The 17,063-nt window shown below is 35.6% G+C and overlaps 1 protein-coding gene across 10 annotated transcripts in view; it reads right to left on the bottom strand.

Annotated features, from left to right (window-relative positions):
* Positions 1–2,500: 2,500 nt before the first annotated feature.
* ERO1B (endoplasmic reticulum oxidoreductase 1 beta) overlaps positions 2,501–17,063 on the bottom strand; it is a 68,005-nt gene continuing 53,442 nt past the window's right edge. For 3 of the 10 annotated variants that reach the window (XR_016219037.1, XM_051820764.3, XM_051820765.3), the window contains 8 exons: positions 16,084–16,110; positions 13,464–13,556; positions 13,097–13,343; positions 11,607–11,676; positions 8,597–8,683; positions 7,647–7,780; positions 5,699–5,755; positions 2,501–2,819 (listed from right to left, as the gene is read on the bottom strand). Coding sequence is in view for 5 of the 10 variants with exons in the window: in XM_051820764.3 (XP_051676724.3) it covers positions 2,804–2,819; positions 5,699–5,755; positions 7,647–7,780; positions 8,597–8,683; positions 11,607–11,676; positions 13,097–13,343; positions 13,464–13,556; positions 16,084–16,110 (731 nt within the window). In the remaining 5 variants the exon portion in view is untranslated. Of the gene's footprint in view, positions 2,820–3,380; positions 5,756–7,646; positions 7,781–8,596; positions 8,684–9,647; positions 9,981–11,606; positions 11,677–13,078; positions 13,344–13,463; positions 13,557–16,083; positions 16,111–17,063 lie in introns of those variants that run through there. The other 7 variants (XR_016219039.1, XM_089311649.1, XM_089311650.1 and 4 more) reach the window with 4 other exon arrangements.

The following is a 17,063-nucleotide window of genomic DNA, read 5'->3' as shown; positions in this document are numbered from 1 at the left end:
TTTATTGTGCTCTAGTGTTGAAGGACTTTTGTTTTTTAAGCTCATATAGAAAAATAGATCACTTAGGAAAACTGGAAAATAAAAGGGTGGTGGGGGAGAACCAATGCACCAAGTATTAAAAAATAAAGCTCAAGTATTTCAACATTGAGATACCACTGAACAATAAACAATATAGACCAATGAAATGGAAAACAGAATCCAGATACAGAGCTAAATACATGTGAGACTTTAGATATAAATCTAGTCTCTCAGACTAGTGAGGAAAAGGTGAACTGTTTAACAAACTGGAATAATGACATACTCATTAGAAAAAAATCAGGTTGGGCGGCTCACTTGGCTAATCCTCCACCTGCGGCACCGGTACCCCAGGTTCTAGTCCTGGTTGCCCCTCTTCCAGTCCAGCTCTCTGCTTTGGCCTGGGAGGGCAGTGGAGGATGGCCCAAGTGCTTGGGCCCTGCACCCGCATGGGAGACCAGGAGGAAGCACCTGGTTCCTGGCTTTGTATTGGCGCAGCGCGCCAGCCGTAGCAGCCATTTTGGGAATGAACCAACGGAAGAAAGACCTTTCTCTCTGTCTCTCTCACTGTCTAACTCTTCCTGTCAAAAAAACAATCAGGTTGGATTCATAACATATCTTAATCCAGGATACATGGCAAAGAATCAAAATTTAGATGTAAACAAATTTACAGAAGAAAATATTGGAGAATTACTGTATTGCTCTTGGGTGAGGAAGGTATTCTTACTAGTACTCAAAATCCAGGAACCACAAAAAATTGATAACTTGAATTAGATGAAAATTGTAAAAAAAAAAAAAAATTTGCATGCCAGAATCATCCTAAGAAAGGTAATGGATGACAGAATGGAAAAAAAAAAAAAAACTACTGTAATTCATTAAAATCAAAGCTTTGATATCTCTAACAAGTACTCCTGGAAACTGATAAGCAAAACAATGTGGTAGGAAAAATGAGCAAAATATATGAACTTTTAAACACACTAAGAGGTGGTCAACCCTACTCTTAATAGATGAAAAACATTAATTTTTAAAAATCTATCAGAATGTCTAAATCCAACATTTTAATAATTGTGAGGTTGTGGATAAACAGGTACTGTCATAAATTTCAAATGGTAGGTGAACCAGTAACTACTCTATATGGAGGACAATATGTCAGTATCATTCAAAAGTTATAAAATGCACATTTCTATAGGTACATATTTATGTCAATGTGAAATGATACATGAACAAGGTCTGGAAACAATTTAGATGCCCATTAATAGTGGACTGGATAGACCAGCTCTCTGCTGTGGCCCGGGAAGGCAGTGGAGGATGGCCCAAATGCTTGGGCCCTGCACCCACGTGGGAGACCAGGAGGAAGCACCTGGCTTCTGATCGGCGCAGCATGCCGGCTGTAGAGGCCATTTGGGGGTTGAACCAACACAAAAGGAAGACCTTTCTCTCTCTCTCTCTCTAACTCTGCCTGTCAAAAAAAAAAAAAAAAAAAGTGGACTGGATAAATGACAGCACATCCATACAGTGGAATACTAAACAGTCACTAAACACTGAGGAAACTATCAAATGACATGTGAAGGCTGCAAAAATTTATTAAGTAGAAAAAAAGCAAATGGTATCTACTTAATCCACTTTTTGTATAAAAATGAGACAAGAAGTAAGATTTTCCAATTGTGTATGTTGTTAATGCCTAAAAAAAGTGTGGATGGAAGTATGAGAACCCAGGAACAGGGTATTTAAGGTGAAGGGGTGTATCTGTGCAGCATGGGAAGTTGGGCCAAAGAAGGAAGACATTTGCTGTATAACTTTTTGTCCCTTTTTGTTTAACCATGTGAATGTATTACCTATTCAAAAAAATTAAATAAAATAAGCATATTTTAAAAGCCTTGTGATGCAATACAAATCAAAAGATGCCTAAAGCCCCCACTTTTTAGCTAAATCGGAAATAGGCCAACTTCAGAAATGACACAAAATGGAGCAAATTATGAGTACAGGCTCCAGAGTCAGATTTTCTAGTCTCAAATTCCAGTTCCACAACCCACAGTTTCTGACAATGGAAAAATTACTTAGCTTCTCTCATCCTGTTTTCTTTATTAAAGGTCTGTTGAAAAATGGAATTAAAAGGTGCTCATTTTGGTGAAAAAAATTTTTGAAATCCATGCATCATTTTGTCATAATACTCATTTCTCTTGACCTTCTTGAAGACTCCTTCTGTACATGGATTTCAAAATTTTTGCACCAAATAAACTTAACCTTTTTATTTTCCACTTACTTTCCACAAAGAACCCTCATATTGTACTTTACCTACAAGCACTGTTGTGAAGACTAAATGATGTCTGAAAAGCACTTCACAGAATGTCTGCCATACTTGTCATTACATTGGAAGAAGCAACCCAGACTACCTAAAAATATTTCCTCCCTCTCCTCAAATTATAGTCAGGTCGTCATATCATAAAAGAAACAAACTAAAGGAGGGGGGGAGAAACAGAAAAAATGGCAGAAACATGTACTTTAATTCACATTTTCCAGAATCTGGCAGGTATAACAGCAAATTATTTGGAATTTTGTTCAAATCAAAGGTGCACCTGTAGATACTACTTTAGAGTACGTATAGGTTTGTGTGTTTTGTACCAAATAATTTTCATGATACCATGCATCTAATCTGTATGTTTTTTGGTGAATAGCTACAGTTTCTGCAGATACTTCAGTTTGCAAACTTCTGAGAGGTTTACTGTGAACTGTTCCCAAATTTCCAGCCGAAGGCAATGCTGATGAAGACCAAAATAGCTGTTCTTTCTTACATACAATGGCACCTGGGCAAAGTTGAAAAACATAGCACAGTGTCTTATATGCACACAGATTACAAATATTGAGTAATTCAGTATGTTAAATGTCTAAATGTTTTTACATCAAATTTCAAAACTAAATCCAGTGCTATTTTGTCTGATTCTCCTCTTAATCTAAGAATCAAAGCAGGAAAAGCATTCAGAGTTTACCAATATTTAGTTTGTCTAATTTACACAGATACCACTTAAGCAAAAAGTAAACTCATGCCATTGAAAGGAGGAATATTTTCTTTTTCTTCTTTTTCATTACTTCATCAGCTGGTACAATCATTTCTGTCAGTTATATTATTAAGTGTGGGATTTTTAAATTAGGTGATGAGATAAAGACAAAATGCCAAGAGGTACTCACCAGCCCAGCATTTTCACAATGCAACAGTACTCTAGTATTTCACAACTAAAGGCATGGTAACTGTCCAATATCTAGCATAAGGACGGTAAAATGTCACCAGGCTCATGAAACAAAGATTCCTACACTTATACATTTAAGAAATACACACATATACAAAAATGTAGGTCACCCCAACCTAATTTGTGATAAATTTCAACTTAAGAATTTATTTTCTTAATAGTGAAAAAATTAGTTAAATTTCCTAGAACACACTCTAATATACCATTTTCCCTAAGTTTGAAACAAATCAGAGCAAGAAAAAAAACAATAAATGGAAATGACCAAGGATTTTCTCTAGTAAACAGTTTTAACTAATGGCCTTTCTCTTTATGAAGGAATATGCAGTAACACTACCAAAAAGTTCTTTAAATTTACAGTAATAAAAGACAAAGTGCAAAATTTTCACATTTTCTACAACTCTGAATGAACACTAAAAACAATTCTGTTTAATTACTAGCAAGATTGCTTGGTCACATTTTAGACAGTTTGCCGTAAGGTCCCCTCCTCCACTGTCATTACTTACAACCCTTAGAAAGAAAAGAAAAAGTGGAGGAAGTTCCAATCAAGCCAGCCTTTTAAAAATTTAACTTAACAAAAACATACCAACAACAAAATCTAAAGTTTAAGAAGGTTAGAAAATAGGTGACAAAATAACTCCAGTAAGAACTTACACCCCCAACTATATCCCTCCAAGGGATAGTTAAGTATTTAAAAGAGGGGTGGGCTAACTAAATAAAATTTAAAATACTTCACTAAATCATCAATGAACACATTTCAGACTTTGGCAGGATAAGATGCGGGTTTTAAGAGCACTTATTATTTACTTCAGAGAAGACTGAAGAATCCAAGGAGAAACTCTTGATTTTGTACCCGTGTTTTACATAAATGCAGTCTTTCAAATTAATCACATATCTGCTGATGTCATTTTAAAAAAATCAAAAATTTTTTAAAAATACTGTTTAAAGATTTAAATTCCGAGTTTAGAAAACGACAGTTTGGGATTTATGAGTCATCTTGTTACAAGTTACACAAAGTACCATCAAAATACAATTAACTAAATATGAGAAGAAGAGTAGAGCAAGCTTAAAGGAGACTTGACCAAATCTACATGCTGGACTATCCTACCAAAGAAAATTACACTGAGAGAGGATTGCATAGGCAGTATTCTAAAGTTAAATTCTTTACAAATGTTTCAAATGTTCACCATTACTTAACATAGCAAATTTTATGTGTGTACAGTGTTTTTAACTGGCATTATAAATTGATATAATTCCATTCAAATTTTATCAAGAAGTAATCTGTTAAGTATTTATGCAATTTTTCTTTCCTTAAAGCAACTGATAATTTCTAAAATTTGGGTAAGAACAAAAAGTCAAAATGGAAAGCAGATGATTTGTAAGTTTTTTGTTTGTTTGTTTGTTTTTTTTTACAGGCAGAGTGGACAGTGAGAGAGAGAGCAACAGAGAGAAAGGTCTTCCTTTGCCGTTGGTTCACCCTCCAATGGCCGCCACGGCCGGCATGCTGCGCTGATCCGATGGCAGGAGCCAGGTACTTCTCCTGGTCTCCCATGGGGTGCAGGGCCCAAGGACTTGGGCCATCCTCTACTGCACTCCCGGGCCACAGCAGAGAGCTGGCCTGGAAGAGAGGCAACCGGGACAGAATCCGGTGCCCCGACCAGGACTAGAACCCGGTGTGCCGGCGCCGCAAGGCAGAGGATTAGCCTAGTGAGCCATGGCGCCGGCCTGATTTGTAAGTTCTAAATAAAAGAGTATGCCTGAGCCAGCTCACTGCACACACATGAAATCTAGCTGAGTCAGCATGGAGAATACTTATCATCTTTACAAAAGCAGGGCTTACCCAAAACAAAATAGTAAGAGCAACAAAAAAAATCTTAAAACCAATGAAATTAAAGTCCCAGGAAATCTTAAGGAACTTCTGTAACTATTCTTTGAGAGGCCCATTCAGTATGTTGACTGCTCCATATTGTAAAAGGTGACACACACAGAGCAAGGCAAGGGTAAAAACAATATTAAAAAATCACTGATAAGTCTTTGTCACTGATACCAGCCCTAAGCAACATCTGGTTTCCTAGTTCTCTTTTTTCCAAAACAAACTGTGTTATGAGCATAGAGTCATGTGACAACTGGAAATAAGGGATAATCAATAAGAACAAAACCATTTATAAAAAACTATTCAACAGATGGAAACACACGAAAATAAACACAGAATTAGTATAACTTACATGTTTTAAAGTATATACTTCATTTATAAATATCTCTAATTGACAATAATCTATTGAGAATCATAAATATTCAAGTGAGCATTTGAATTTTCTCTTTAAGAGTTCAGAAGTCTTGAAGTCTTAGAAGATTAGTCTCTTTCTGCTGAATGTCCAAGACTAAAAGGCTCCACAAAGTCACTTTACGTCTCTAACCAGACATATAAAAGCCTTTATTACCTACTGTGCTGAAGTAAGACTTTAAAATTTTGTAACTCTCGTATACTTGTAGAAAGCCTGCAGAAGAAAAAGTGTGTTAGTAAGTACAGTGAATGATGCAGGCATATATCAAATTATCAATATTGTTATATGGTCTCTAATTTGAAAGCAAAATCTAAAGAAGTAAACAATACTGAACAGTGAAGCTTTCCATTTTTGAGTGAGTATGCTCTAATTTCTTCAAGATTGACAAAACAGAGCAGTGGTTCTTTGGTCTTGGTTTAAAAGGGAAAAGGAAGCCAGTTATTGTTATCAACAGATTCTAGATTAATGATAGGAAAAGTGATAATCTGTTAACAAAAAAAAAATCTTGAAGTGATTTGCATTTGATCTTTTAAATTCATTTTGCTCATTTCTCTTCAAGTGACCACTCTGCTTCTTTCTTGTTGTTCCCTAAACCCACTTTCACATTGTTAGTGCTCTAAGAGTAAAGACTATCTTCTGCCAAGTCCCTTCCTGTACCTGTTACTCATCCACGATTATTAACTGCCTAACAAACATTCTGCCTATCTTGTGTTTGAAATTTGTCTACGTAGTCATCTTTCAATACAGAGCAGCAACAGGTGGAATCTGTCAAGATGAGAAAGGTATAACCAATATATTTTCACTGCCTCTTTTTAATTTAAAATATATGTGAAGAAAGCATAAGGAATACTTTTATTACTCAGCCTGTATTTTTTAAACTTGATTTTTTTTCTGCCCTTTCCCCAAGGTAGCATATTACCATTATCTGCTATTCTTTTCCTTCTATTTTGTATTCCTTAGTTGGTATTGCATGTATCTTTATAAATTAATTTTTGAAATCATTTATGTATAAACAAAAAGGAAGCTACATGTCTATACACACACACAAGTGAGGTAGAAATCAGAGACAAAAGACTCCTTAGCTTAAGAAATAAAGAATTAAATGAAGGGTTTAATTTCTTTTTCTTTGGCCAGCGCCACGGCTCACTCGGCTAATCCTCCGCCTGTGGCACCGGCACTCCGGGTTCGAGTCCCGGTCGGGGCGCTGGATTTTGTCCCGGTTGCTTCCCAGTCCAGCTCTCTGCTGTGGCCCAGGAGGGCAGTGGAGGATGGCCCAAGTGCTTGGGCCCTGCACCCGCATGGGAGACCAGGGGGAATCACCTGGCTCCTGGCTTTGGATCAGTGCAGCGTGTGGGCCGTAGCAGCCACCTGGGGGGTGAACCAACGGAAAAGGAAGATCTGTCTCTCTCTCTCACTGTCTAACTCTGCCTGTCAAAAAAAAAAAAATTTCTTTTTCTTTTATCACTTTTTCAATCAACTAAGTTTTCCTTCATCTACTACTGTACTTGAACAAGTTATGCCCAGCTAAAAAGTAGTATAGAATATTTCTCTAAAAAATTGAGGAGGTAAACTGCTAAATATTGGCAACTGGAAATCATTAGTTTTTCTTATGACCTATAGTGAAACTAATTTTGTTAGCATTCATGCTAATCTAAGTAAAGTGAGTACAGGTATAATAAAATAATTATCTTTTTGTCAACAAAAGGACCTAAACTCTACTTCGGCACACTGGATGATCAAGTCTTCACTGTGAAAGTAGGTCTTGGGGCCGATGCTGTGACGTGGCGTGTGGGGTCACTGGCTATGGTGCCAGCTTCCCTTATGGGCACCGGTTCAAGTCCTGGCTGCTCCACTTCCCATCTAGCTCTCTGCTGTGGCCTGGGAAGGCAGTGGAGGATGGCCCAGGTCCTTGTGCCACTGTATCCATGTGAGAGATCCAGGGGCAGCTCCTGGCTTCGGGTTGGTACAGCTCTGGCCATTGCAACCAATTGTGGGGGGAGCCATGGATGGAGGACCTCTCTCTGTCTCTGCTTCTCCTTCACTCTCTGTGTAACTGACTTTCAAATAAATAAAAAAATCTTTAAAATAAAAAAGTGGGTCTTACCTTCCAAAGGCATTTAAAAGAGCAACTATTTCCTGTCGAGTGAGTTGGAAGCCTTTAGATGGACTATTCTCTGGAAGCTTTTGAATTTCTTTTTCAGAGAATAATATCTTCAGGGCAGTTCCTAAACCCTGAGTCTATAAAGAAAAATACTAATAAGCTTAAAATTAACTTTACATAATAACTACTAGAAAGGTTTAAAGCGATACACAGCTACTGTGATGACAGGAATTCATATGAACTGAACTTTTTAACAAAATGTTGAACTATGAAAAGTACAGTTTCTACTTCCTCACATGTTATACATATGATAGATTTAAGCTAATAAGGAAACTGGAATAGTCTAACACTTATTGGACACATATACCATCCGAAATTATGAAAATGCCTTTTTTAAACCTCACCAATAACATTAGGGCCACAATTAGATTTATAACCTTTACATTTTTTATAGCTCTTATCAATTCAAACCTCAGATTATTAGTGATTCCTACACATTATAATTACTCAAGTAGCAGCACTAGAGAAAAATGAGATTAAAATATCAATCATTCTTAGACTAATAATATAGAGTAACAGACTTTGCAGAACATTATTTGGTAACTAGGTAGCAAATGAAATAAATTCAATGACCAAAATTTGATACTTAAATCTTTTTATATAATTACATTTTACCTTTTTTTCATAAATGCCAACTTTATAAATAAATCTGAGATTGTACCAGCAGATACAATAAAAGTAAAATTGACACAGAAAACAAAATCCATACACATGTATATCTATTAGAGTTTAATAATGCTTATTTTTTCATCAGTAAAGCAGAAAAATCACAATTTGGATCTGCCTATTTCTCAACCATAATGAAAAATGAGCACATCTTAATCAAAATTTTGAAGTCAGTGAAAAAAAAGTAAAGTTAGTAACAATTTCAGAAGAAAGGACAACACACATACCTGTAATTTCCCCCATAATCTGCATTTATCACATCCAACACAGTCCATAATACGGGAGATATTCTTGAAATGTAACCGAAATTCTTCCTGGCAAGCAGAAAATATTTTCAGGTTAATTAGACTTTTAAAATTAAACTGCATTTAGTTGAACTAAGAAGTAAAATTTTTGAAGTTTATTCATCAATGTGTTTTTCAACAGTAAAAAATATTTGAACTTGTACAACATAATTGTGGAACATAAAACAATGGACATTAATGAAACTTTGTAACATTGATCCTGAATATTAATTTAAAAAGTTTTATTGAAGGGCTGTTTCTAGACAAAGCCCTAAAATATGCATTATGGGGACATAATAGTAAATGATCAAATGGTCTTGACATTTAAAAAAACATTAACTGCTGTTTGCATTTTATATCTACACTCCATCAATAATAAATACATTTAATGTTTCATTTATTTTGATGTTTTGCTTTGTATGAACCTAAATCAGAATACTATCCCTAGAACAATGATCAATTTTCATATCACTCCTTAGTATCACATGTCTGTCACAGGTGTCAATCCATGTTAATGATCACAGGCCTGTGCAGGGTGTATCACCGACTCCCACTTTAGCTAGTGCCAGCTTCCTCAAATATGCAGTGCCATACTGATGGTTACTGCATCTCTGGCTTTTCCTACACAGGAGAAGCTCTTCTACCTGTAAGCATCTGTGCGTGGCTTACTCTATCTTCAAAGCTAATGTCACTTTATCTGAGGACACAAGTTAAGAGAACATTCCCTCATCTGTTTCAAAAGGAAAAATGTAGAAAATAAAATCATTTTATTGTATGGAGTAAATATTTTATTGCATGGAGTTGGAGGCAAGTAGCCTGAAATTGGCCATCAGAAGCCTTGTTCAGCTGTCCAAGGGATTAAAAACAATCAGTATCTCGGCCAAAACAAAGACAACAGAAGTAGAATGTAAAAGCCTTTGCTCTCCACTCTTGGTGTAATGCATGGTCTTTGGAGCAGATGGAAAACGGACTTAGGTTCTGCTTTTACACACTCTTTTTTTTTTTTTTTTTTTTTAATTTATTTATTTGAAAATCAGAGCTACACAGAGAGAGGAGAGGCAGAAAGAGAGAGGGAGGTCTTCCATCTGCTGATTCACTCCCCAGTTGGCTGCAACGGCCGGAGCTATGCTGATCCGAAGCCAGGAGCTTCTTCCTGGTCTTCCAGGAGGGTACAGGGGCCCAAGGACTTGAACCATCTTCTGCTGCTTTCCCAGGCCACAGCAGAGAGCTGGATCAGAAGTGGAGCAGCCGGGACTCGAACTCGCACCCATATGGGATGCAGGCGCTGCAGACCAGGGCCTTAACCCACTGCACCACAGCACTGGCCCTTGAAAAATAGCAAAATTCTCAGCATCATGGGGTTGGAAGCTAGTCATGACCTCAGGCCTTGTTCAGTCTTACTTTATTCATCTACAAAAATACACATAATTATAGTTGACCTGCCTTATTCAGGGTGCTTTGAAGATCAAAAATATAATATCTGTGTAAATACTTAGAAAATAGGAAGTGTTATAAAATTAATTAACATTATATTCAGTGCAATAATAGAAATATATCTCTAATACAACTGTTAAACAAAACAATCCCCCAACACTAAAATGTAGTTTTGGTTAAATTCCTTATTTCATTTCAGAAATAAAAAGAAATTCTCATCAATGGAGAAACACTCAGTATTGAGTCTTTATTTATTGTGATATATCTACCATCTAAAACAAAGGTGTTTGAAAATTTTTTCAAATTTTAGAAATATTGTATATGCACTAAATATTATGAAATACCCCACAAAGTATGAGGCAATACCCTGCAATCAAATACATTAATGCTTCTCCAACAAAATAGAAGAAAATTGATAGAATATTTTTTGTTTTGGAATTCTGCTTTCTATCTCTATTCTTATATCAGTTCACCTCAGGCTTTGGTAACAAATTGTATTGCATCAAGCATGAGAAAATGTTTGTTTTTGGATTTCAGAATTGTTAGAAAAGATCGTGAAGCTATATTAGAACAGTATTTGCCAGCCAGCTTCAAATATTTTATTAACATGTTAAGAGTACAATTTATTCCCCAATGTACTATAAACAAATGAAAACAAAGAATTCCAGATATGAAGTTTGATAATGTTACTAAAACATATTCTCCTTCTGATATCACAGGTTAACAGGTAAGTTTTAGGTTTTCTATCAGTCCAAAAGTCCAGCAAAAAAACATAATAGCTTAAAAACTGTAACATTCCATAAAATAATCTTCAGAAAAATTAAGATTACTGTCTTCAAAGTGGCTAGCCACTGATATTTAGAAAGTTGCATTAAAACAAAATACACAACAATTTTAACCTAACAAAACTTGCAAAATAATACCTTTTAGAAAGACATTTATAAAAGTTTAACACTTATTGGACAGAATAATGACTGAGGATTGACTAAGAAGCTGGTCAAACTAGAAGAGAGAGGGGACTGAGAAAGAAGTATGGTGATGAATTTTTGGCCCACTTATAGAGAAATCACATCAGATGAACCTCAAAAAGTTAGGACTATGGGAAAGAAGAGAATTTAGATGAGTAAGATTAAAACATGGCCGGCGCTGCGGCTCAACAGGCTAATCCTCTGCCTAGCGGCACCGGCACACCAGGTTCTAGTCCCGGTCGGGGCACCAGATTCTGTCCCGGTTGCCCCTCTTCCAGGCCAGCTCTCTGCTGTGGCCCAGGAGTGCAGTGGAGGATGGCCTAAGTCCTTGGGCCCTGCACCCCATGGGAGACCAGGAGAAGCACCTGGCTCCTGCCTTCGGATTGGCGCGGTGCGCCGGCCACAGCAGCCATTGGAGGGTGAACCAAAGGCAAAAGGAAGACCTGTCTCTCTCTCTCTCTCTCACTGTCCACTCTGCCTGTCAAAAAAAAAAAAAAAAAAAAATTAAAACAGAACCAGTACAACCTATCCCTCAATCAAGAACTTTTTACCTTTAAAGATTTGGCTCCCTTTTTGTCACCAGCAAACATGGATTTCTCATCAAAGTGCATAGGAAAAGACCTGAAGAAAAGACAGTCATATAATATGGTAGAGACAAAAAAAAAAAAAAAAAAAAAATCCAAGTACTTTCTAAGAGCCCTGCTAGAATCTTTTTTCCCTACAAAAATTTAAAATTAATGATTTAGGGGCCGGTGCTGTGGCGCAGCAGGTTAAAGCCCTGGCCTGAAGTGCCAGCATCCAATATGGGCACCGGTTCTAGTTCCGGCTGCTCCACTTCCAATCCAGTTCTCTGCTATGGCCTGGGAAAGCAGTAGAAGATGGCCCAAGTCCTTGGGCCCCTGCACCCACGTGGGGTTCTTGGAAGAAGCTCCTGGCTCCTGGCTTCAGATTGGCACAGCTCTGGTCATTGTGGCCATCTGGGGAGTGAACCAGCAGATGGATGAAATCTCTCTCTGTCTCTACCTCTCTCTGTAACTCTTTCAAATAAATTAAAAAAAAAAAAACTGACGATTTATTCATGTGTAAGGTTTAGTAAGGTAGGAAGGTGGCAAACAGTTCACATATAAATTGTTTAATCAGAGACTAAAGCAAGATGCAGATGGCTTTCTAATTTATAAGACTGTTATGTTTTGTCTTTGGCCATACCATCCTTAATGCATCTGATATCATCCAATCTAAAAAGCTAGGCAGCGTTTGGCCTGGTTAGTACTTGGATGGAAAACTGTAATGTGTTAAAGAAAGTACATGATGATATAAAAAATTTAAAACCTATGTGAAAAATAGACATTCTTTTAAAATATGATACATTATTTAAATACTTAATATTTTTCTTTTAAAAAAATTTATTCAAAAGGCACAGCAACAGAAACAGTGAAAGACAGAAACATGGATAGAATGGAGACAGAGATCTTCCATCCACTGGTTCGCTCCCCAAAAGCCCATCCAGTGGCTGGGGTGGATCAGGTATAAGCCAGGAGCCTTGAACACGAGGGACTCACAGACTTGAGTTACTTAATAGGATATGCCTTAGCAGGAAGCTGGATCAGAAGTGAATGTGCCCGGACTTGAACCCAAGTACTCTGATATGGGATGCCAGTATCCAGAATGGCATCTTAACCACTGAGCTAAATGCCTGCCCCCATATTCATTTTAACAACCAGTAAACTCAAATTTTATATACCAAGCATATTTCAAAACGGTTATATTCTAGAAGGTAAGGTTAATGCTCCCTTATGTATCTACCATAATGCTAACATACATAATGATACTACCTAGATAATAACTGAAAGCACTAAATTTTGATACTACACAAAACTTAAAGTTACATTTAAAATTATGGCCCAAACTCAAGTATGAAAATTTCTACAACAACTTCTGATAATTTTACTTCTCAGTCCCCTTTTCCTAACTTTTAGGAGTCAGGTTTTTGTTGTACCTCATTTGAATAGAGAAGTTCAGGTACCTGACAGTTAATTCTTACTTTGTATCTTGAAAGATATTCAGTAGGAGGCTTTTTGTGTCAGCATCTTCTTCTACATTTCCAGTGTAAAGATCGACAATTGAGCGCTCAAAATATGGCGCTACCTTTGACAAAGCCCGAAGTTCAATCAAGTATAAAAAGTACAGATTCTTTAGCCTTCGTGGACCTTCCCCCTTGGTTTCCACAGGGTCAAAGCGGCGTTTAAATTCTTTGATATTAGGCCCCCAGCTAGGTTTACCCCAAGTTTCTAAAAAGGAAGAGAAATACATTATTTTAGTAAATGGATTTTTTTTGGTCTAGAGAAAATGTATCCCCTCCCCCCAAATTTTACACTAATAGCAAAATCTCTGCTTAAAAATCTGTTTACCTTCCAAAAGATAATTTGCACACAGATGTAAATTGATACTAGCATGAAGTCCTGATATAAGCTTATAGAAGACTCTCTTCTCCAGACACAAACCTATGTTTTAAAAATGAAAAAGAAATGATGCCCATTATATAGCAGATATATTGAATCAGAGGTACTCAGTACACAGGATTTTTTTTAAGATTAAAGGGTGGTGAAAATAAATCAAGAATAATATAAAAAGTTAGATTAGGATCCCCTCACTAGAAAACAAAGTAATATTCAGAATAGAGTTAACTGAATATGATGGGAACTTCATGTAAAACCAGATAGAACAGTTTGGCAACTACCAATGGTAAAAACACAGGCAGCTGGAAAGTTCTCATGTTACACAGAAGGCAATAGCAAAGGCTGGTGTCTGTATGTGTGGTGTCGGCTGACAACTTAATAAAACAACTATAAAGTCACAATTTTCATTTAACAATAGCTGTTTCTCCTTTTCCCTTTCCTGTATGTGTTCCTTCTTAGAACTTATTTGGTAGTGGAGATTTATTAACCTCTTGCCTGGTAAATCTTTAATTCTATTTAACTGTATTTTCTACTTGTAAGATCCCAAAACTTGGAGAACAGACATTGAAGAATTTCAACATACACCGAAAAAATGCATGTTGACCATTTACTATGTGAATAGAATCATACTGTCTGGAGTTCAGAATACAATGAAAATTATTTTACGTAGCCTTCTTAACCCATACAGGCTTTTACTCAAAACTTACAACAGAGGTCAAGATAATCCCTATCCTAGCCTATTCCTGCTTCCATTTTAAAAGATTTTCTTTATAATAAGATTGGCACCTTGTAATGTATTTAATGCCAGTAAATGGTGAATTTAAAAATGGCTCAGGTAAAAAATTTTATGTTAGGTATCACAATAAAATTTTTGGAAAGTAATAGTCTTTATGGAAAATTTAAAAATAAATAAAAATGGAGAAAGATTAGTTTCAAGAATCCACTAATGCAGAACAATTAGCTTTTTCCATCCATCACACATGTTTTCTGCTTGTTTGCTTTTTGTTTTTCCATGAGGAAAAATAGACTTCAATAGTAGAAATTAAGATAGTCACGTTTTTATGCAGTTGGAAAAATTATAAGAGTACTTAAGTGGCTTACTTTGCATTGTTTAAAGATCTTTTAGTTTTTTATTTAATATGAAAGGCAGAGAGAGAGAAAATGAGAGAGAGATGTCCCATTCAGTGGTTCACTTCTCAAAGCCTGCAACAGCCAGGAATGGGCCATCCCAAATTCAGGAACCAGGAACTAAAAATAGATCTTGTTTATTGGTAGCAGGGACACAAGAACTTGAGCCATCATCTGCTGCCCTCCCAGGCACATCAGCAAAGACTGGATTGGAAGAGGAGCAACTGTGCCACAGTGTTCGCCCCTAAATTAGAATTCTTGCTAGATTATTTGAATTACCATAGATAATAATAATAATAATAATCAGTACTACTGAGGAGGGAGGAGTGGAAATCTATCAGGGTACTTCAAAAGTTGATAGAAAACCAGAATGAAAAAGTAAGTTTATTTTGGTGCAGAAAATTTGAAAACCTATGCAGTTTTTATAATACACATTTTCTAATTTTTTGAAGACTATTTTTTTTCCCTCACACAAAAGGGCTATATTTACTGTAATAATAGGATGTGACATTTAGACATTGTTTAATGATTTCCAAAGGAGTTCTTATAGCTATTATCTATACTAATAATGTAGATAAGTGGGATTACTATTGCCACTCTTACACTCCAGATGAAAAAATTCAATCTAGAAAAGGTGGTCAGTTGCCTGTAAACAGGATTGCTCCCTGGAACCATTTATCAATATTCAGGGATTGGGGGATACTGGAGTGGTGATACAGTATTCCTAGAATCCAGTATTGCCCTGAATTTCATTCTTATGCTTCTTATCAATATTCAGAGTCCCCGTCTCTTGTAACCTAAATGCCACCTTCTACATTTTTTATCTTTAGAGTAGAGCTTAATATTTAAATAAGTTAATCATCTTCTTCTACACAGGCTATTTTCAATACAATTCCAACAGTATTTGCACAATAATTTTCACCTTACTAATGGCTGATATATGCACATAGTTCACTAAAAACAAAGGGAAATCATGTTCATAAGATAACATGACCAATTAACAGACATAAAATAGTATTAACTACTTAGTTTAACCCTAAAAGGCCACAGCTATGGAATATCAATTTTCTCATTATCAGTGAACTTGCTTAAATTCCACTAATACATACTAACTTTCAGTTTCATAAATCATGGCAATTTGAAAAGTTTTAAAAATCATCGCATAACCAGTTATTAACCTAGGTTGTCAAGATCCTAGAACATTTCAGCTTTCCATTAATAACAACATTTTATATTTTCAACACTGGAAATATAAGAATATAAAAGTATGTAGTACATTTCTGGCGGACCATAACCTCAAATTTAGCAATCTAAAGCATATATTATCTTCTTCCAAATACTGTCATAATTAGTTGTCAAGGCAATACAAATGTAAAATTTATAAAAACATATCAGTACTTTCTGCAAAAAGCCAGTAAATGTAAAACACAGACATTAAGTTTACCTTCTAGCCACGTATAGAATGATTCTCCTAAAAAAAAAGGGGGGGTGGGGGAAATTGAGTTAAAATATTTTAAATGGTAATGTATAAATACAGTTTATTAAAAATTTATTATGACAGATTAATAAGTATCTCTAGATAGAAATGACCACTGCTTCAGGTAAAACGGAAAAGGGCATATGGTTCTAGAAAATAACATCCTCAAGTAATTTAAGTAACTTGGGAGAACATCCTCACTATTAAAACTTTTGAGGAAACATATCAGTCAAAATTATGTAAACCTTATTCACTGAACATTTAATCATCCAAAATCATGACGGCAGTTTAACAATCTTAAATTTGCTTTCAATAAGAACAACTATAGTACTTCTATAAAAAAGGTTGAGAGGAAAAAGTCGTTTACTATACAAATCAAGTTTTCCTAAGCCAATAAAACCATATATTTCCTCAATTATATAATACTACTAAATTTTGAGAAATATTTTGAAATCTCTTAATTTGAATATAATTCTTCAGAAAAGTTAATGAATAAAATAAGGAAGACATTGATTTATCTGTATACTAGTGTCACAAGAAATGTTCTTGAGGTTGGGGAGATGTTGGTCAAAAGAAGAAAAATTTCAATTAGACTGGAAAAATTAAAGAGATCTATTGTACAACACTGTGTCTATGGTTAATAGAAGTACTGCATTCTTGGAAAATTGCCTAGAGAATAGATTTTAAGTGTTTTTAATCACGAAAATAATAATTGAGGCAATACATTATATTAATCAGCTCAGTTTAGCCATTCCCAAGTGTGTGTGTGAATATATATATATTTTAAAATATTATGTCATACATAAATATATGCAATTTGTATTTGTCAATTAAAGAAAATTATTCATGGCCTAATACAGTTTTTCTAGATGGGGAGAGGGAGAGATGGCTGTCAACAAAGAGCAAAATTGCTAATCTACTTCTTAAGTTAATAATCCTATTTTATT

This window comes from Oryctolagus cuniculus, chromosome 13 (assembly GCF_051225735.1).
Source record: "Oryctolagus cuniculus isolate XC-2025 breed Fujian yellow rabbit chromosome 13, ASM5122573v1, whole genome shotgun sequence".
Lineage (NCBI taxonomy): Eukaryota > Metazoa > Chordata > Mammalia > Lagomorpha > Leporidae > Oryctolagus > Oryctolagus cuniculus.
The sequence above is the reverse complement of the archived record's forward strand: the minus strand, read 5'-3'. Positions and strand labels throughout refer to the sequence as shown.